Source organism: Carettochelys insculpta, chromosome 32, assembly GCF_033958435.1.
Source record: "Carettochelys insculpta isolate YL-2023 chromosome 32, ASM3395843v1, whole genome shotgun sequence".
In the NCBI taxonomy this organism is placed as follows: Eukaryota; Metazoa; Chordata; order Testudines; family Carettochelyidae; genus Carettochelys; species Carettochelys insculpta.
This window is the reverse complement of record NC_134168.1, coordinates 11,837,926-11,859,081: the sequence shown is the minus strand read 5'-3', so window position 1 is coordinate 11,859,081 and position 21,156 is coordinate 11,837,926. Positions and strand designations below refer to the sequence as shown.

The 21,156-nt window shown below is 55.7% G+C and overlaps 2 protein-coding genes across 2 annotated transcripts in view; one reads left to right on the top strand and one right to left on the bottom strand.

Annotated features, from left to right (window-relative positions):
* Window positions 1–21,156, bottom strand: part of LOC142004955 (olfactory receptor 5AP2-like) — a 103,197-nt gene that overhangs the window by 49,859 nt on the left and 32,182 nt on the right. The window lies entirely within an intron of this gene.
* LOC142004699 (olfactory receptor 10A4-like) lies at window positions 432–6,689 on the top strand. Its single transcript, XM_074982355.1, has 2 exons — window positions 432–497; window positions 4,047–6,689. Exon 2 carries the CDS (start codon window positions 4,047–4,049, stop codon window positions 5,013–5,015), a length of 969 nt encoding a protein of 322 aa, XP_074838456.1. The 5' UTR covers window positions 432–497; the 3' UTR covers window positions 5,016–6,689.

Genomic DNA, 21,156 nt, shown 5'->3' with positions numbered 1-21,156 from the left:
GCCTTCCTCCTCTTCCTCATCACCGTTATTACCCACTGAATGTGAGTGTAACTGTTGTTTTGTAAGCTGAACGGTAACAGAGAGACGGCCGTGTTAGTCTACATCCCATCAACACAAACAAGCAGTCCAGGAGCACGAATAAATTATTTTGTTAGTCTTTAAAGCGCTACTGGACTGGTTTTTTGTTTTCTTTTGTAAGGTGTGTGCTGGTTATGAATGTGAGAGCAGTCAGCTGGGTGGGCTCCATCTGATCTCTTCTCATCAGAATATCCTCTCCTGAATACGACCACAGTGCATGCTTCAAAGGTGAAGCCCAATAGTTTAGAGGGGGTCTCTCACAGCTGAATTTATCTGAGCCCTTTCGTTACACAATGGGGCTTTGTTAATTTATTGCATGGTCTCCCATTTCTAAAGGGACTGTCTGGGTGACCTGAAGAGCACTGAAATTACCACTCAGCTTTCAATGACAAGAATCTCCCTGGACCTTATTCTCAGTGGTGAGTAAATCATAGAATGCCAGGGCTGGAAGAGACCTCAGGAAGTCATTGAATCCAGCCCCCTGCCTAAAGCAGGATCACCCCCAACTAAATCATCCCAGCCAGGACTTTGTCAACCTGGGATTTAACAACTTGTAGGGATGGAGGTTCCACCACCTCTCTTGGTAACTTATTCTAGTGTTTCACGCCCCCCCGCCCCCCATGAAATAGTTTTCCTAATATCCAACCTAGACTTCCCCCACTGTAACTTAAGACCCTCGTTCCTTGTTCTGCCGCCCGTCACTTCTGAGAAAAACCTCTCTCCATCCTCTTTAGAGCCCCCCTTCAGGAAGTTGAAGGCTGCTATCAAATCCCCAGTTCGCTCTTCTCTTCTGTAAACTAAATAATCCCAAATAATGAAGTAATTCCATTTCTTTAGAGCCTGTCCAGATGTCAACCAAGAAATACACGTAAACCAAAATCCATTCTGGAAAAAGAAATTCATCAATATGGATGTTTTCCATGAGTAATTATGGATGTTGATGGCCGTTTTGTGTTGCACATTTGAGTTCCTACGGGCTCTTCTGAACTATAATTTGGGTTTTTGCTCCTTCAACATTTCATATTGATTCAGGGTGAAAACACACACCGGCATTTCCCATGGGATGGAAATTCCATTTCCCAGCCAGCTCTGCATTTAGTGCGCAGGAAAGTCCTTTGTATTGTCAGTGGAGGTTCCCCAAAGAAGCTCTTAAGAGAGACACAAGAATTCTCACCGCTTCTGTATGTTTAGAAAATATCACTCACAGCTGTTTGAAAAGGTTCTGTGATGTGCACTGGGCGTAGCTCAGCCCCACCCTTTCCTTTGCTCCTGTGATTTCACGTTCTCTCTTTGTTCTCTTGGAGAGCGTGTGTCATTGAGAGTCAGAAGAACACAGTCTCCAGTTCTGGACGTTCCCACTCAGTGTGTCTCTTCTGTCACTCTGGTTCCCACTTACGAGCTCACTGTTATTTGCTGCAGTCCTGTGAGAGCCCCATAGTGAGGCAGTTCAGGCAGGCAAAATCTTTTATTGTGTCTCATTTTTAATTCACCTCTGTCACTTCACGGTCACACCTGTAATTATGAAGTTTCTTGTCAACAAATGAGCCTGAAGTAAAACATCTGCAGGAAATGTCTCCTGTGTCACAGGATCTTTCTTGCATATTTCCTTGTTAACATCACAGAACAAACCCCACGACTGATGTAACTTGTTGACCCATAGAACTCCAGAACTGGAAGGGGCCTTGAGAGGTCCTTGTGTCTTGTCCCCTGCACTGGACAGAACATCCCTGGTACATGTCTGTCTAACCTGCTCTGAAACATCTCCAGAGATGGAGATTCCACAGCCCCTTCAGGTAACTTATTCCAGCGTTTAACCATCTGGACAGTGGAGAAGTTTTTTCCTAATGTCCAGCCTAAACCTCCCTTGGTGCAGCTTAAGCCCATTACTTCTTGTCCTCAGTTCAGCTCCTTTAACACCCCTGGCATTGTTTCGATTTACACCATGTAAGGAGCTGGACCTGGGTCTTGTCTCTTATGTCAACACCAACCAATGTATTGCAGAACTGGCTGTGAGGGAGGCAGGAATGATTTGGGTCGTTCACTAACACTGAAGGAAGAATAACGCTGTGAAGGGCAAAAAGGCCAAAGTCCCCCACTGCTTTCAGATTCCAGGGGGCTTCTCCATCGGAAAACGGTTTCCAGCGTGTTTAGGCTCTGCAGTGTCCGTTTGCTGGTGTGAGGTGTCACTGCAGGGGAATCCGGGCACTGGTGTGATTACTCGCATCATTAACATACGAGTGAGAAGAGAATGTGCCCTCGTTTGAGAAATCGTATTTGGGAACTCGGCTGCGGTGACACTTTCACCCCCAGACTCTGCACTGACCCCCACACTGCACCCTCCATCTGGCACCCTCCATCCCCTGCCCTGAGCTGCCCCAACCCTCCCACACCCTGCACATACTCCATCACACCCTGGCAAGGACCCCCCATCCAAACACCGGCCCTAACGCCCCCTCAACCCTCTGTCCTGAGCCCCCTCCCCTCATTCCATCCCCCTCCACCTTTGCCCTGAGGCCCCCCCACAGCAAACTCTGCTGTGACATCTGCATCTCCAGCTCCTGCCCTTACCCCTGACCCTCCCACCTCCCAAACCCTCTGCCCTGTCCCATCCCTGCTGTCATAGGCCCTTCCCTGTCAATTATCATCTCCCTGATGTACAACCACCCAGCACCTCCCAGCCCCTGCCCTGTGTCCCCCCAGCTCCTCTGACTTCTGCACCCCCATCTCCTGCTCTTCACCACCACGCACAACGAGGCCTCCTCCACAGCCCCCTGCCGTCACTGCAGCACCCTCTGCCACCAGCGCTGGCCTCCCAACCCTCCCAGCTCCCCCTCCTCCTCCACCACCCACCTCTTCCCCTCCCACCTCCTGCTCCCCAAGGCTCCCTCCCCCACAGCCTTGTTTAGGGCTTGTTTAGTTTTGAAAAGAGAAGATTGAAGGGTGACATGGTAGCAGTTTTCAGGTATCTTAAAGGGTGTCATAAGGCAGAGGACGGGAATTTGTTCTTCCTTCCCTCTGAGACTAGAACAAGAGGCAATGGACTGAAATTGCAGCAGGGGAGGTTCAGGTTGGACATGAGGAAAAAGTTCCTAACTGTCAGGGTGATCAAACTCTGGAACGAATTGCCAAGGGAGGTGGTAGAATCTCCATCACTGGAGATATTTAAGAAGAGGTTAGACAGATGGCTTTCAGGGATGGTCTAGAAAGTGCTTGGTCCTGCCATGAGGGCAGGGGGCTGGACTCGATGGCCTCTCGAGGTCCCTTCCAGTCCTACTCTTCTATGATTCTATGATTCAGTCACCTGCCTCCACCTCCACTGACATATCTTACACAGCCCGTGGGTTGGGGGTGGCCATACAAGAGTACCTCAAACACATAGTCGTTACCTTCAGCCCTGGGCTTCACCAGGGTGATCTACAACAATGGGCTAAGCCTACCACACCGTTCCTTCTCACCACGCCTTTCAGACCAGCGAGACAGCAGAGACGCAGAGCAGGAAATGCACTTTCCCACTGGAAGTGACACAACTTACACAGCGCCACATTCACTGAGGGAATTAGACCCCCGTCAGGTCCAGCTCCATCCCATTCACACAGAACGGCCCCATCGAGAGCTGTTGGAAATGCAACAAACACAACATGGACTGGAAACACAGAGACAGAGACAAGTGGCTCTTCCATCAGACAGAAGAGAACAATGAACAGCTTGTTCGAACGACAATGAGGAGGCCAGAGAAACCTGACTTCAAAGAGCCAGAACCAGACAGTCAACCTCTTGAGCTCACAAACCAAATGTCCCTGACTCTGCTTAAAGCCCTGAGCAAGGCCGGGTCAGTCGCTGTTATTTACAGAGAAATTTCAGCAGGTTTCAGTTAGAAGGGTCCCAACAGGAAGGAAACCAGGACAAATGTTTTATTTGCAGTCACATTTCTGATGTGCATCAGACCTGGTCTCTTTGTCCCCCTACAGATGACCTCTTCCAAGAGCGACGCTGGAGGGAACCAGACCATCTCCGATGTGTTCATCCTGGTGGGGTTCTCGTACCTTAAGGAGCTGCAGATCCTTTTGTTTGTGGTACTTTTGTTCATCTACCTGCTCACCCTGACGGGGAACCTGCTGGTTATCCTGCTGATAAAGCTGAACCCCTCCCTCCACACCCCCATGTATTTCTTCCTGGTGAACCTGTCTGCCTCGGAAATCTGCTTCACCAGCAGTGTGGTCCCTCAGCTGCTGGCTCACCTCCTGGTGGAGGAAAAGACCATCTCCATTGCAGCTTGTGCAGCGGGGTTGTACGTTTTCGCCATCATGGGCCTCACACAATGCTGCCTCCTCACAGCCATGGCCTACGACCGCTACGTGGCCATATGTCATCCCCTGCACTACACAACCACCATGAGTGGCCGGGCATGTGCTCTGCTCGTGGGGGCTGCATGGGCTGCTGGCATCTCGGTGGAAGTTCCTCTGATTATGTGGATCTTCAGCCTGCCCTTCTGTGGCTCCAACCGCATCCCCCACTTCTTCTGCAACTTCTCACCATTGCTGAATATGGCATGTGCCGACACGTCGCAGATTAAGGCTGTAGGTCCCATGCTGACAGTTATGTTCACCCTGTGCCCTTTCCTGTTGATACTCCTGTCCTACGTCCGCATTATCTCCGCCATCCTCAAGCTGCCATCAGCGGAGGGAAGGCGTAAAGCCTTCTCTACCTGCTCCTCCCACCTCACCGTGGTGACTGTGTCCTATGTTATGGCCATTATCACCTACCTGGTACCCAAGTCTGGCTCCACTACAAAGAATGACCTCTTGATTTCCCTATTGAACACGATCGTCTCTCCACTGTTGAACCCCATAATTTACACTCTGAGGAACAAAGAGGTGAAAGGAGCCTTGAGAAAAACTGTACAGAAGAGCATCTTTTCTCACCACTGGAGAAATTAGAGACTGAGCAGTCAAATTAGTCAAAATTGGAGCAGGCGGGAGGCACAAGTGAAGGGAAATTCATAAACAATTCATTGAATTTCTCACAAAGACTCTGAATTTTTTTGTTTCTTTGAAAGACTTTGTGCTGTCTGGAAAATGGGAAGTGAAACTGTTTTTGCCAAATTACCCCAAAATTTTAAATGTCTAAGTCTTTTTGAAATACTAAAGGCAGAACGGTTTCCCCTGATTTATAATTCATTGAGAAAAAAAATAACAAAGAACTCCGTTTAGTGAAAGTATGGTGCTGATTCTCAAACTTGAAAACTGGAAATGTCAAAAGAAAATAGAGCATTCAAGGAGAGATATTTCATTCACCTCTGTGAACTGTGTCCTTCCCAGGTCAGACTATGAGAAGGAGTTTTCCTTACTACCCTCTTGCTCCTGACAATACCATGTGGGATGCTGACAGGTAGAGGTGTGAGGGTGTCCTGATACTGAGGTCAGAAGGAGGCAAGAAGGGGTAGTTGTACCGCCAGGCCTACCAGATGTATATTAGAAGCAAGAGGAAGACCAAGCACAGGGTAGGCCCATTGTACAGTGAGGAGGGAGGAACAATGTCAAGAAATTTGGAAATGGCAGAGCTGCTGAATGACTTCATTGTTTTGGTCTTCACCAAGAAGTCCGATGGAGAAATGGCTGACATGGTGAAAGCTCATCGGGAGGGGGCAGGTTTAGAAGATTAAATTAAAAAAAAAAAGTTAAAAATGACCTAGAAATGTTCAATGTCTGCAAGTCACGAGGACCTGATGAAATGCCTCCTAGAATACTGGCGGAGCTGAAAGGGGAGGTATCTGAGCCTTTAGCTATCACCTTTGAAAGTCGTGGAAGTTGGGAGAGATTCCAGGAGACTGGAGTAGGGCAAATAAAGTGCCCATCTCTACAAAGGGAAATAAGAACAACCCAGGAAGTTACAGACCAGTCAGTTTAACTTCTGTGCCAGGAAAGATAATGGAGCAAGTCATTAAGGAATTCATCTGGAAACATCTAGAAGAAAATAAGGGGCTAGGTAACAGCCAGCATGGATTTGTAGAGAAGAAATCATGGCCAACCAATCGGACAGCTTTCTGTGACAGGAACAAGGCTTGTGGACAAGGGAGATGGGGTGGATGTGATGTACCTAGATTCTAGTAAGGCATTTGATACACTCTGGCATGTCTTCTTCTCAATATACTCGGCAAATACGACTTAGATGGGGCTGCTGTAAGGTGGGTGCATAACTGGCTGTACAGCCGTTCTCAGAGAGTCGCTGGAGGGTGCAAGAGGACATTGTAAAGGTCGAGAGTGCAGTCCGACCGCTCTGGGAATCCTCAGGAGAATCTAAACAGCCCAGTCTGTGCGGGGTGAAAAGCTGCACAGTAACTGCCATGGGAACTGCTGCAGAACAAGCTGCGCTTGCCAAGACTTCAAGGCTACGCTGGCAGCAGGCCACGAGAGAGTGATAAGAAATGCATGGGCAATTTTAGGCAATCTTATGTTAATGAGTTCAGCTTGATCAGCTAGTGTTAGGAGGCCTGTTACAGAGCCTCTCCCTGAGCGAAGCTCCAACGCATCGGGTTTTCCCCCACTGGTGACTGTGGCGTCTCCGGGGCTCCCGTCGGGGGTGTCACGCGCTTTCAATAAACCAAATATAGCCCTCGCCTTCTGGGTGCAGTCTCGTTTCTGGGGAGCCCGAGCCTGGTTGGCTACAGTCACTATTGATGGTTCACAGTCCTGCTGGAAGGGCAGAACAAGGGGGGCTCTGCAGGGGTCTGTTTGGGGACAGGCTCTGCTCAGTATCTTCAGCGATGTGGATCTGGGCGTGGAGAGGGCGCTGCTTACGTCTGTAGGTGATACCAAGCTGGGAGGGAGAACAGGGTCGTAATTCAGAATGATCTGGGCACACTGGAGAAACGGCCTGAGGTCAATAGGGTGAAGCTGAATAAGGCCAAGTGCAAAGTGCTCCCCTGAGGAAGGCCCAATCCGTGTCACACCCAGCCGGGGAAGTGGCTGTCTAGGGAGGAGTCCTGCAGAAAGGGATCTGGGCTCAGAGCGGAGCACAAGCTACACAGGAGTCAACAGGGTGAGACTGTTGCCAGAAGCGCCAACCTGCTTGTGGGCGGCACTGCCGGGTGTTGGGAGCCAGCCAGGAGCAGCAATTCCTTCCCCCCGCTCTGCGCTGAGCAGCCTCCGTGGGGCTGGTGCCCAGGGCTGGCCCCACATTTGCAGAAGGCTGTGGAGAAGGGGGAGCAGGTGCGGAGAAGAGCACAAGGCTGGTGGAAGGTGCAGAGAACATGAGCTGTGGGGGAGCCGGCCAGACCTGGGCTCCTTTCGCTCAGAAAAGAGAAAGCTCCCAGGGGCCAGGGGAGCGGGTCTCAAGCAGAGAGCTGCAAGGAAGAGGGATAATTGTGGTGCCCCCCAGTCCCTCCCACTCCCCCCTCTCCCTACCCAGCCCCTCCTGTGTCAGGGAGTCCACCAGGCTCTGGGTCTCCTGATCACAGAGACTGGACCTGATTCTGCCCTGGGGCTCAGGGAAGAGCTGATCCCGCCCTGGGGCTGAGGCGGGGGCTGATCCTGCCCTGGGGCTGAGGCAGGGGCTGAGCGCCTCTGGTGGGGCTGGGGGCAGCTTTCACTCCCAGGGCTGCCGGAGGCACCTGGGCTCTGTGGGGCTGTGGGTGCCCATTGCGCAGCCCCTCGGTCTCTGGGGCAGGCAGCCAGTGCCCCACACCCACCCAGCGGAGCAGGGACCAGACTCCCGAGTGCCGCATCTCCCAGGGCAGCACTAGTGGGTGCAGCTCCTGGCTCGGGGCCATGCAGGTATCCAGGGGGGACTCGGGAGCTCAAGGGGCGGGGGGGTCAGGTCTTGGGGGAGGAGCAGAAAGGAACTGAGGTTGGGGGTGGAGAGGAACTGGGGTTAGGGGCAGAGGGGGCCATGGGGCAGAGGGAGCCGTGGGGCAGGGCTGGTGGAACTCAGGTGTCCCTGGAGCAGGTCCCCATCCCCCACAGTGGCTCTGCACCCCAGGGCCAACATTGCAGTTGGGGCGTTCTGCCGCCGGGGCCCTGAGGTCTCAGCCTCCCTCCAGCCTGGCCGTGTCCTTCTCCCTGTCTGGCTCTCCTGGGCCGGCTGCTCTCAGCAGAGCTTCTCCAGACCCCGTCTTCATGCTGCAGGGAGAAGGGCCAAGTCCAGCCCTTGGCCCTGTGGTGGGGGACTACCTGGCTGGGGTCCTGCCCAGCCCAGCCAACTCCCCCCAGTCCCAGTGAACAGCGGGCCCGAGTTCCCCTCTCTGGAGGGGATGCTCTGCAGTGGGGTGTGCAGGCCCAGGCCCTCAGTGAGCTGGGAAATGGCAGATTTCAGTGGGGAACAGATTAAACGTTTTCTCACCCCGACGCTGCAGCGCACTGCGGCGTTGCTGGGTGCTGTTATATCGTACCTCTGCCCCACACCAGAGGTGGCTGCATTTCAGCACTGGGGGAAGTGACTTCAGGGCAGTGCTGCAGTACACTGTGAGGCAGCTGTTACGTCCCACCCCAGAGGTGGCTGCATTGTAATGCTGGGTGGAGCAATTTCCACACAGCTCCATCGCGGGCCAGTTGATTCTCACCACCTGGGGGGGAGGAGCTGTTGGTGCTGAATGGGGCTGGGTGGCCAGTGCTGCTGGAGCCAGACGAGGAGCTGTGAAGCTTGAAGCTTCTTGGAGATCGGGGGGCGATACTGGATGACTGGAAGAAGGCAAACGTGGTGCCCATCTTTCAAAAAGGAGAGAAGGACAATCCAGGGAACTATAGACCCATCAGCCTCACCTCAATCCCCGGGAAAATAATGGAGGGGATCCTCAAGGAATCCATTCTGAAGCACTAGGAAGAGGGGAAAGTGATCAAAAGTAGCGGACATGGATTCACCGGGGCAAGTCCTGCCTCACCAATCTGATTAGCTTCTATGACGAGGTAAGAAGCTCTGTGGACATGGGGAAGTCGGTGGAGGTGATACACCTGGACTTCAGCAAGGCTTTTGATACGGTCTCCCGCAACATTCTTGTCCATAAGTTAAGGAAATATGGATTGGATGCTTGGACTATAAGATGGATGGAAAGCTGGCTTGATCGTCGGGTCCAACGGGTAGTGGTCAATGGCTCAATATCTGGATGTTGGATCTGTTTCAAGCGGAGTGCTGCAAGGCTCGGTTCTGGGGCCAGTGTTATTCAACATCTTTATTAATGACCTGGATGAGGGACTGGGTTGCACCCTCAGCAAGTTTGCGGATGACACAAAACTAGGGGGAGAGGTAGATATGTTGGAGGGTAGAGAGAGAATCCAGAGGGACCTGGATAAATTGGAGGACTGGGCCAAAAGAAATCTGATGCAGTTCAATAAGGAGAAGTGTAGAGTCCTGCACCTGGGGCGGAAGAATCCGAAACCTTGTTACTGGCTGGCGACCGACTGGCTCAGCAGCAGTACGATGGAAAGGGACCTAGGGGATATGGGGGTTATGGTGGATGAAAGGCTGGCTGTGAGTAAACACTGTGCCCTTGTAGCCAAGAAAGCTAACGGCACACTGGGGTGCATTAGGAGGAGCATTTCGAGCAGATGTAGAGAAGTAGTTATTCCTCTTTATTTGGCACTGGTGAGGCCACATCTGGAATATTGTGTCCAGTTTTGGGCCCCCCAGAATAAAAAGGATGTGGATTTGCTAGAGCAGGTTCAGCGAAGGGCAACAAAAATGATTAAGGGTCTGGAGCACAAGACCTATGAGGATAGGCTGAGGGATTTGGGTTTGTTTAGTTTACAGAAGAGAAGACTTAGAGGTGACTTAAGAGCAGCCTTCAACTTCCTGAAGGGGAGCTCTAAAAAGGAGGGTGAGAAACTGTTCTCAGTGGTGTCTGGTGGCAGAACAAGGAATAATGCTCAGAATTTGAAGAGGGAGAAACTGAAGCAGGAGAGTTGTAGGTTAGATATTAGTAAAAACTACTTCCCCAGGCGGTTGGTGAAGCATTGGAATGTGTTGCCTAGAGAGGTGGTGGATTCTCCATCCCTTCAGGTTTCCAAGTCCCAGATGGACAAGGTCCTGGCTGGGATGACTAAGTGCGGGTTGATCCTGCTTGAAGCAGGGGGCTGGACTAAATGACCTCCTGAGGTCCCTACCAGCCCTTTGATTCTGTGATTCTGGGTAGGGTGCTCCCAGGCCACCAGCACACAACAGGGCAGATATGTGATGGGCGTCCCTGCAGAACTGGGGGTGGTGATGCCAGCACTGCTTTGGGGTGGGGTTCCCTCCATCTTGCTCCTGCAAAGCCCAGCCAGACCTGGGGGTGAGTGTGGGGGGCTGACCTGGTGAAGTGGGAGGGGGTGAATGTCAGGGGACTGGCAGGTGCCCTGGTACCCTGGTGAGTCCTGCCTCATCCCTCCACCTGCAGATGGTCAGGGCCATAAACAGCAACCTGCTGCACAGAGTCACCCGCCTTGGCAGATGTGGACACCATCAGTGGGGGATGTGGTGTTCTGGGCTTCCCCAGCTGTGTGGGGGTTGTACTGACAGACGCATGTCCCCATCCATGCCCCAGACCACCAAGTGTTCAGCTACATCAGGTGCAAAAGATACTTCTGGGGGCGGGGGGGGAGCCCTGCAGGCCATGACCTCTGACCACCTAAATTTCAGGGGGTCGGGGAAGGCACATGATGCCCACGTCTTCAGGAGCTCCAGCCTGTTCCAGGAGCTGCATGGTGGGATCTTCTTCCCTGATGGCTCCATCAGGGTCAGGGACACAGACACATCCATCGGCCTGGTGGGCGAACATGACCTACCCCTGCTGCCAAGGCTCATGAAGCCCAGTACAGACCACCTTGACCCCTCACTGCAGAAGTTCAATACCAGGCTGGTCAGAGCCCGTATGGCTGTCGAGGAGCTTTTGGCCACCTGAAGGGATGTTTCCCACGTCTCCTCAAACACCTGCACCTCAGGGAGTGCTGCCTCCCACAGGTGGTGGCTGCATGCTGTGTGCTGCAGGACTTGTGTGACTGGAGGGAAGGTTGAGGCCTCCTGGCCTGTGTGGGAGGCCCGGGCTTAGCATCTGGCCAGGATCTGTGGGCAGCTGTGCACGGCGTCCATCTGTCAGGCCCATCCAGGGGTCATGCACATCCAGGAAGCCCTGAGGGGGAGCTTCACCTTGCGCGAGCAGTGACACACTCCGCTGGGCCTCCCCACCGGGGGTTTCAGCTACACCACTCCTCACCATGCCCCTGCCCTGCTGCCCCCACCGCTCAATAAACAGATATTTTGTGAAAATGAGCCGTGTCTTTATTTACAAGGGGGTCAAGGAAACTGCACCAGCTCCAATGGGTCAGATTGCCTCAGATGTGGGGCCTCAGCGTCTCCAGTGGCAGGAGGGTGCGCAGGGGGAGGCGCTTTTGGTCTGCCAGACTGCAGTGGGTGCAGGAAGAGGATGGAACTGGCATCCCTGGAGATCAGGGGAGGAGGGTGAGCTGGTCCATGTGGGGTGGGGTCAGGGCTGCGCTGCTGGGCCCTGGAATGTCCTTGGAATGGGGTCAATGCTGCAGTTCCTGGGGAGAAGGGCTGGGCCAGGCTGTCGTCTGCAGCTCCACCCTGACCTCTTGGAAGGGAGGGGCCTGTTCACAGTTTGTGGGTAGGGTGGGCTTGTTGGTGGGAGGGGTGGGCCGGTCCCCAGTTTGCAGTGCAGGGGTGGGGAACCTCAGCCCCAGGTTTTGGATGCCCGGCTCCAGCCAGAGGTCCAGATGGGGAGAACATGGGGGTCAGGGTGGGCCCCACCCCAATGTGAGCCGTGGGACTGACCCAGCTCCGGGGTGAACAGCTTCAGCTCTGGGTTGAGGGGGTGGCCCTGGCTGTGTAGTCGGGGCAGGGGATTGTGAGGGCCGGGCTCGGGCCGTGGTGCTGGGCATGGCTGAGGGGTGAGCCAGGAAGAGGCGCGATGGCCAGCTGCAGTCCCAGCCCCAGGGGGGTGAGGTGATGCTGGGTGAGCTAACTCAGGCCACAGGCCCAGGGTGGGTGGGTCATGGGCCCAGCCCAGAGGTGAACCAAAGGCTCCAGGGGAGCTGCCCACAGATCTGGGGGAGGGGGGCCATAGGGGCTGGGTAATGGCCTGAGCCTGGACCCAGGGAAAGGGGGGAGGGGCAGCAATGCCATCACCTCTGGGGTCGGGGCCACGGGGGCAGGGCTGGGGCGCAGCCATGAGCTCCCCAGCACTCCTGAGTGGGGAGCGGTTGCCACTCCAGCAAGCCCCACCTCTGGGGAGGGCTGTGACGGCTGGGGCTGGCCCCATGGCAGCCCCTCCCTGCCTTGCGCTCCATCCCTCCTCCTGACGCTGGGGCTGGCTACCCCCGGAGCACCACGCGGCTGGGGCCAACCGCTCTCCCTCGGAGCTGGGCTGGGGGGACCTGGGATGGCCTCAGTTCTGCTACCCCCTGGAGATGGGCCTGCCCCCGGCTCACCTCACTGGTGTGGGGTCTGGCCCCACTGCAGCCTGGACTCTTCAGGTGGGGGATAAGGATGCTGGGTGATCCACCCCCCACCCCCCAGGGGTCTAACCAGCAGGGGCCAGACGAGAAAGGGGGAGGGGATCTGCCAAGCCTGTGAGCCCTGCACAAGTGTGATGGGTCTGTGCAGAAAATGTTTCGTCCCTTGAGTTAAATGTACGAATCACAAAGCAGCTCTTGGCCCAAAGGAAGCTGCTGGCAGAGACCTCAGCTGTACCCCTGCGTCTGTGCAGTGCGGGCAGCCCGGCCTCGGGGCAGAGCGGGTGGGTGGGGGCACTCGGGGGGCAGCTCTCAGCCTGGATTCTCAGGCTGTAGGTGATGAGATCGACCGGGGAGCCCAGACTGTGTGGAAGATGGAGAGCAGGAGCTTTAGGGTGTCGCGTTCGGGTAGGACGTGAACAGCCACCTGGAGCCCCCAGAAATCTGGACCCACCCTGGGGGGAGAGGAGCAGGGAGAAAAGGCCTTTGCTTCCCTCCGGCTGCTGAGATTCTGGGGGTGCGGCCCCGTCCAGCACTCAACACAGCAGGGAAGAGAAGGAGTGGGAGGTAGACAAGGGGCAAGGTGGTTTGGCTTTTCTTTATTTCAGAGGAAGGGAAGTCAGTGGAGGAGGTTTAATGAGTGACGGGGAGAAAATTTAGCAGCTTCGGCCTCCTTTGTTCTCCTGTGCAACCAGGGCGTTGTAGCAGGACGTTAGCTGAGGTGAGTGGGTTGCTCCACAAAAATCCTTTCCCACGTGATTCAATGCACATCCCCGTCCCTGGAACGACCAGAGGTACCTGAGCACATCCACATGGAACTACAGAAAAGCAACGGAGAGTCAGACACCAGATGTTTTGGAACATGTTGGTTCAGGCCCAGCCCTGGTGTCACTGCCCTGCAAAGAGGGGAGTTACAGCAGTGAGTTTGTCCCATGTGTCCCATGGGGGTGGATGGTTTTAATGAGGCCCTCTGGGAATTAATTAACAGCAACGTTAATTGTGTCATGTCCCACTGAAAACTCACTGCAACTTGCCCTGTTTTCAGGGGACATTACACAATAAATGTTGCTGTTAATTAATTCCCAGAGGGCCTCATTAAACCCATCCACCCCCCATGGGATACATGAGGGATGGCAAAGTTTAGAGTCCACTGAAATAGTTTGGTGTGTGTGGAAATCCCAGATTGCCCAGTTACTGCAGACGGGTTGGCTCAAGGGCTGGGAACGTTCCCCCGGGCTTTACTGAGTTGGATTCAGGGGCTTTTGCTGCTGTCTCGGCGCTGATAAAGGATGAATGGCAATTTGGTGGCTTTGGCCCCTTTCCCACTGCACAGCGAGAAAAGCCCTGACTACGGCTCCAGGCCTAAGACCTGTGTGAGGTCAATGGGTGGAGAATTCTCGACTTCCAGTGGAGTCCAACCTGTTCCTCATCATTCCTTCGTTTAACACCCAGTAAGTTTCTTCTGAGTAGGAATGAACATATGGAGAGTAGCTGGGGGAATTTCTGTGCATAGAGTGACTCGTCAGCTAACGAACACCACCAAAGGCCGTGCTAGTTAAACACTCCAGCGTATTCATTAATATCCGTCCTCTTCTTTGGAGAGACGCTCGTGGTTCTTTCCAGCTGAGATTTTCCAACAAACCCTGTGGAATGAGAGGCTGAAGGGGCATTGAGACGTCATTCGGCGTCGCACTTGGAAATCCCACTCCAAGTGAATGGTTGGTGAAACAGTGCATTGCCAGAGGGCAAGGACAGGGGGTTGCTCTCTCCTGCGTGATCTTTGCCTGGACTCCTACAGTCTGAGCACAAGACGGGGCTGTGAGGTGATCCCGTCTGGAGAATCTCAGCTGGCGGTGCCTGAACCCACCCCAGCAAGCTGAGCTGCGGACGAGGACACTTTGCAGGGAGATAACACGTCTCTCTGGGGTGTGTTACAGGAGCGTTCGCAGCTCCCAAGGCCAGAAAGGACAATGTCCATGGTGGGGCTGGATCCCGTACAGAGCACTGGCCAGAGAACTTCCCCCGAAATGATTCCCTTTGGCCGTGGCTGCACTCGGCCCTGCATTTCGGCAGGGGGATGCGAATGAGCCACTTCGGCAGGTGCCAATGAGGGGCTGTCATGAATATGCAGAACCTCATTAGCATAATGATGGTCATGTGCCTCTTCCTGAGCACTTGCTGCCCGTGTGGACAGGGGCCTTTCGAAAGTCCTTCGTCCCACAAGCGAATGGGTGGGGGGGCTGTCGAAGCCGGGGGGCCTTTCAAAGGCCCCTGCCCACGCGAGCCGTGCGTGTTTAGCAGTCGGCCCTTTGAGTCTTTTGAACCGAATGAGCCAATTTGGCACATGCACATCCAGGCATAAAGAGAGAAACACGCAAACATACGTACACCGCCCCCCACACCCCTGTGCTCCCAGCACGGCCACTGGGGGTAACACCATGTGAGAGTGGGGGCGGTTTGGGGTGTGAGTTCCAGTGGGGGATGGGTGGGTGGTCTGGGGTGTGAGTTCTGGTGGGAGGGTTTGGGGGCGGTTTGGGGTGTGAGTTCCGTGGGGGGTGGGTGAGTGGTCTGGGGTGTGAGTTCTGGTGGGGGGTTGGGGGGCGGTTTGGGGTGTGAGTTCCGTGGGGGGTGGGTGAGTGGTCTGGGGTGTGAGTTCTGGTGGGGGGTTGGGGGGCGGTTTGGGGTGTGAGTTCCGTGGGGGGTGGGTGAGTGGTCTGGGGTGTGAGTTCTGGTGGGGGGTTGGGGGGCGGTTTGGGGTGTGAGTTCCGTGGGGGGGAGTGTGAGTGGTCTGGGGTGTGAGTTCTGGTGGGAGGGTTGGGGGCGGTTTGGGGTGTGAGTTCCGTGGGGGGTGGGTGAGTGGTCTGGGGTGTGAGTTCTGGTGGGAGGGTTGGGGGGCGGTTTGAGGAGTGAGTTCCGTGGGGGGTGGGTGAGTGGTCTGGGGGGTGAGTTCTGGTGGGAGGGTTGGGGGCGGTTTGGGGTGTGAGTTCTGTGGGGGGTGGGTGAGTGGTCTGGGGTGTGAGTTCTGGTGGGAGGGTTGAGGGGCGGTTTGGGCGTGAGTTCCAGTGGGGGATGGGTGAGTGGTCTGGGGTGTGAGTTCTGGTGGGGGGTTGGGGGGCGGTTTGGGGTGTGAGTTCCGTGGGGGGTGGGTGAGTGGTCTGGGGTGTGAGTTCTGGTGGGGGGTTGGGGGGCGGTTTGGGGTGTGAGTTCCGTGGGGGGTGGGTGAGTGGTCTGGGGTGTGAGTTCTGGTGGGGGGTTGGGGGGCGGTTTGGGGTGTGAGTTCCGTGGGGGGTGGGTGAGTGGTCTGGGGTGTGAGTTCTGGTGGGGGGTTGGGGGGCGGTTTGGGGTGTGAGTTCCGTGGGGGGTGGGTGAGTGGTCTGGGGTGTGAGTTCTGGTGGGGGGTTGGAGGGCGGTTTGGGGTGTGAGTTCCGTGGGGGGTGGGTGAGTGGTCTGGGGTGTGAGTTCTGGTGGGGGGTTGGGGGGCGGTTTGGGGTGTGAGTTCCGTGGGGGGTGGGTGAGTGGTCTGGGGTGTGAGTTCTGGTGGGGGGTTGGGGGGCGGTTTGGGGTGTGAGTTCCGTGGGGGGGAGTGTGAGTGGTCTGGGGTGTGAGTTCTGGTGGGAGGGTTGGGGGCGGTTTGGGGTGTGAGTTCCGTGGGGGGTGGGTGAGTGGTCTGGGGTGTGAGTTCTGGTGGGGGGTTGGGGGGCGGTTTGGGGTGTGAGTTCCGTGGGGGGTGGGTGAGTGGTCTGGGGTGTGAGTTCTGGTGGGGGGTTGGAGGGCGGTTTGGGGTGTGAGTTCCGTGGGGGGTGGGTGAGTGGTCTGGGGTGTGAGTTCTGGTGGGAGGGTTGGGGGGCGGTTTGGGGTGTGAGTTCCGTGGGGGGTGGGTGAGTGGTCTGGGGTGTGAGTTCTGGTGGGGGGTTGGGGGGCGGTTTGGGGTGTGAGTTCCGTGGGGGGTGGGTGAGTGGTCTGGGGTGTGAGTTCTGGTGGGGGGTTGGGGGGCGGTTTGGGGTGTGAGTTCCGTGGGGGGTGGGTGAGTGGTCTGGGGTGTGAGTTCTGGTGGGGGGTTGGGGGGCGGTTTGGGGTGTGAGTTCCGTGGGGGGGAGTGTGAGTGGTCTGGGGTGTGAGTTCTGGTGGGAGGGTTGGGGGCGGTTTGGGGTGTGAGTTCCGTGGGGGGTGGGTGAGTGGTCTGGGGTGTGAGTTCTGGTGGGAGGGTTGGGGGGCGGTTTGAGGAGTGAGTTCCGTGGGGGGTGGGTGAGTGGTCTGGGGGGTGAGTTCTGGTGGGAGGGTTGGGGGCGGTTTGGGGTGTGAGTTCTGTGGGGGGTGGGTGAGTGGTCTGGGGTGTGAGTTCTGGTGGGAGGGTTGAGGGGCGGTTTGGGCGTGAGTTCCAGTGGGGGATGGGTGAGTGGTCTGGGGTGTGAGTTCTGGTGGGGGGTTGGGGGGCGGTTTGGGGTGTGAGTTCCGTGGGGGGTGGGTGAGTGGTCTGGGGTGTGAGTTCTGGTGGGGGGTTGGGGGGCGGTTTGGGGTGTGAGTTCCGTGGGGGGTGGGTGAGTGGTCTGGGGTGTGAGTTCTGGTGGGGGGTTGGGGGGCGGTTTGGGGTGTGAGTTCCGTGGGGGGTGGGTGAGTGGTCTGGGGTGTGAGTTCTGGTGGGGGGTTGGGGGGCGGTTTGGGGTGTGAGTTCCGTGGGGGGTGGGTGAGTGGTCTGGGGTGTGAGTTCTGGTGGGGGGTTGGAGGGCGGTTTGGGGTGTGAGTTCCGTGGGGGGTGGGTGAGTGGTCTGGGGTGTGAGTTCTGGTGGGGGGTTGGGGGGCGGTTTGGGGTGTGAGTTCCGTGGGGGGTGGGTGAGTGGTCTGGGGTGTGAGTTCTGGTGGGGGGTTGGGGGGCGGTTTGGGGTGTGAGTTCCGTGGGGGGGAGTGTGAGTGGTCTGGGGTGTGAGTTCTGGTGGGAGGGTTGGGGGCGGTTTGGGGTGTGAGTTCCGTGGGGGGTGGGTGAGTGGTCTGGGGTGTGAGTTCTGGTGGGGGGTTGGGGGGCGGTTTGGGGTGTGAGTTCCGTGGGGGGTGGGTGAGTGGTCTGGGGTGTGAGTTCTGGTGGGGGGTTGGAGGGCGGTTTGGGGTGTGAGTTCCGTGGGGGGTGGGTGAGTGGTCTGGGGTGTGAGTTCTGGTGGGAGGGTTGGGGGGCGGTTTGAGGAGTGAGTTCCGTGGGGGGTGGGTGAGTGGTCTGGGGTGTGAGTTCTGGTGGGAGGGTTGAGGGGCGGTTTGGGCGTGAGTTCCAGTGGGGGATGGGTGAGTGGTCTGGGGTGTGAGTTCTGGTGGGGGGTTGGGGGGCGGTTTGGGGTGTGAGTTCCGTGGGGGGTGGGTGAGTGGTCTGGGGTGTGAGTTCTGGTGGGGGGCGATTTGGGACGTGGGTTTCGGTGGTGGGCGGTTTGGGGCGTGAGTTCTAGTGGGGAGCAGTTTGGGGCATGAGTTGCAGTGGGGGAGGGGGTAGATTGGGGCATCAGTTCTGGTGGGGGGCGGGGGGGCGGTTTGGGCCGTGAGTTCTGGTCGGGGGTTGGGCGACAGTTTGGGGTGTGAGTTCCGGTGGGGGGTGGGGGGTGGTTTGGGGCATGAGTTGCAGTGGGAGAGAGGGGGCGGTTTGGGGTGTGAGTTCCAGTGGGGTGGGCGGTTTGGGGTGTGAGTTCCGGTCGGGGGAAAGTGGGCGGTTCAGGGTGTGAGTTCCGGTCAGGGGCAGGGGGGCGGTTTGGGTGTGAGTTCCAGTGGGGTCGGGGGAGGCGGTTTGGGGCGTAAGTTCCTGTGGAGGAAGGTGGGCGGTTTGGGACTCGAGTTTTGGGACTTGAGTTCCAGTGGGGGGCAGTTTGGGGTGTGAGTTCTGGTGGGGGGTGGGGGTGGTTTTGGTTGTGAGTTCCGGTGGGGGGCGGTTTGGGGCGTGAGCGCTGCCCCCACCCCAAGGAAATCAGCCCTGCGCACACACACGTGAGCAGCTTTTGGAGCCAAACGCCCGTGGGGCTCGTCTCAGCTGGGAAACGGGTTCTGCCCACTGAGTTCGTCGCTGTCAGTCTCTCAGGTGCCACCGGACCACTCGCTGCCCCGTCTGAGTCCTTCCGCCCAGCTCGCGGGATGGAGCCGCAGGAGTCGGGGGAATCTGAGCCCAGATCCCCACCCGGCCCCGAGAGCGGCAGCAGCTCCGCACACATCTCAGGTGCCAGCTCAGAGCTGCCCAGGGGATTTGAGCACCCGCTTCCATTTCCTGTTAATAACAGGTGCCCAAACCACCTAGGTCACGTGGACAATCTCTGCCTCAGTCACTCTCCCCAGACTCAGGGGTGCACAGTGGGGCTTAAAGCCACCAGTTCCCTCCCTCTCTGGCGTGTGGTGGGAGGGGGGACGTGGGCCTTCATCGCTCTACCCCGTCCAAGGCCAGAGCCCTAGCAGGGGTGGCCCTGGCTGCCCCTGGGCTCGGTGGGAATTCAGCCCTGTGGTCTGGGCAGTGGGTCTGGGAGTGAAGACTCCTGGGTTCTGGTCTCACCTCTGGCAGAGCAGTGGGGTGTAATGGTTAGAGCAGGTGGGAGTGGGAGTCAGAGCTCCTGGGCTCTCATCATGGCTCTGAGACAAGAGTCGGAGCATCAGGAAACTGCAGCCTTGAGCACTGGGGGTTGTCCCTGCCCTGACTCTGGGTGTTTTCCTGGGACAAATGAGTCCTCCTTGTAGGCAAAACAGGTCAAATAATTTACCAGGAGAACGAATCTCAGAATGATTTTAATTCAGAAAATACAGGTGAAGATGAGGATGACGATGATACAACTTCCTACAAACCGATTCTCTCAGTGACTTTTGTTTGTTGCAGCCTGAGTCAGTGTTGTTTTCCTCTGGGGAATACGGCAAGAAATTTGGCCTGAGGGACTTGGTCCCAGAAGCCAGTGAATGTAATAAACACACCTGTTTCCTTCAGCACGTCCAGCACCAGCAGCAGCTGGGGGATGGAACTGCCCATGCTGAACAAGGTAGGGAAAAGGAGCCTTCAGCCCCCAGCCATCCTCCCACTGCAACCCTCAGTGTTGTGCCCCACTCTGCAACGGGAGCCAAATCACCTCACTGGTTTCTTCATCTGAATTTTCTATATGTGTGTGGAGAACCTGAGTGTCTGTCTGTCTGAATCTGTCATTCAGAATTTAGCTGATGTAGGTATCTTGGGTGAGGCCAAGTGCTGGGTTTCAGGGCGTGGGGGTCATTGGCAGTAGGTGAAGTTCTGGTCCCCTCATTCCATAGTGCCCAGCAGAGTGACAGATGAGCCCCACACCTCCTCTTCCCCACGCCTGATTCTTTTTGTGGTGGTGATGTTGGTGTTTTTTCTTCTCACAGCTCTCGTCTTTTCTCCACTCTGCTCCCCAGACTTCCTCCTCCTCCTCATCACCGTTATTACCCACTGAATGTGAGTGTAACTGTTGTTTCGTAAGTTGAACAGTAACAGAGAGACGGCCGTGTGAGTCGACATCCCATCAACACATAAAAGCAGTCCAGGAGCGCTAATGAATTATTTTGTTAGTCTTTAAAGCGCTACTGTGCTGCTTTTTTGTTTTGTTTCGTAAGGTGTGTGCTGGTTATGAATTTGAGCACAGTCGGCTGGGTGGGCTCCATCTGATCTCTTCTCATGAGAATATCCTCTCCTGAATATGACCACAGTGCATGCTCCACAGGTGAAGCCCAACACTTTAGAGATGGTCTCTCTCAGCTAAATTTATCTGAGGCCTTTCGTTACACAATGGGGCTTTGTTAATTTCTTGCATGGTCTCCTATTTCTAAAGGGACTTTCTGGGTGACCTGAAGAGCACTGAAATTGCCACTGAGCTTTGGAAGACAAGACTCTCCCCGGACCTTGTTCTCAGTGGTGAGTAAATCGTAGAATGCCAGGCCTGGAAGAGACCTCAGGAAGTCATTGAGTCCAGCCCCCTGCCTAAAGCAGGATCACCCCCAACTAAATCATCCCAGCCTAGACTTCTCCCACTGTAACTTAAGAACATTGCTCCTTATTCTGCCATCCGTCACTACTGAGAACAGCCTCTCCAACCTCTTTAGAGCTGCCCTTTAGGAAGTTGAAGGCTGCTATCAAATCCCCCCTCACTCTTCCCTTCTGCAAACTAAATAACCCCAAATAATGAAATAATTCCATTTATTTAGAGCCTGTCCAAATATCAACCAAGAAATAGACGTAAACCAAAATCCATTCTGGAAAAAGAATTCACCTATATGGATATTTTCCATGAGTAAACATGGATGTTGATGGCCGTTTTGTGTTCAGCATTTGAGTTCCTATGGGCTCTTCTGAACTATAATTTGGGTTTTTGCTACTTCAGCTTTTGATCTTGATTCAGGGTGAAAACACACACTGGCATTTCCCACGGGATGGAAATTCCATTTCCCAGCCAGCTCTGCATGTACTGCGCAGGAAAGTCCTTCGTAATGTCAGTGTCGGTTCCCCAAAGGAGCTCTTAGAGAGACACAAGAATTCTCACCTCTTCTGTATGTTTAGAAAATATCACTCACAGCTGTTTGAAAAGGTTCTGTGATGTGCCCTGGGCGTAGCTCAGCCCCACCCTTTCCTTTGCTCCTGTGATTTCATGTTCTCTCTTTGTTCTCTTGGAGAGCGTGTGTCATT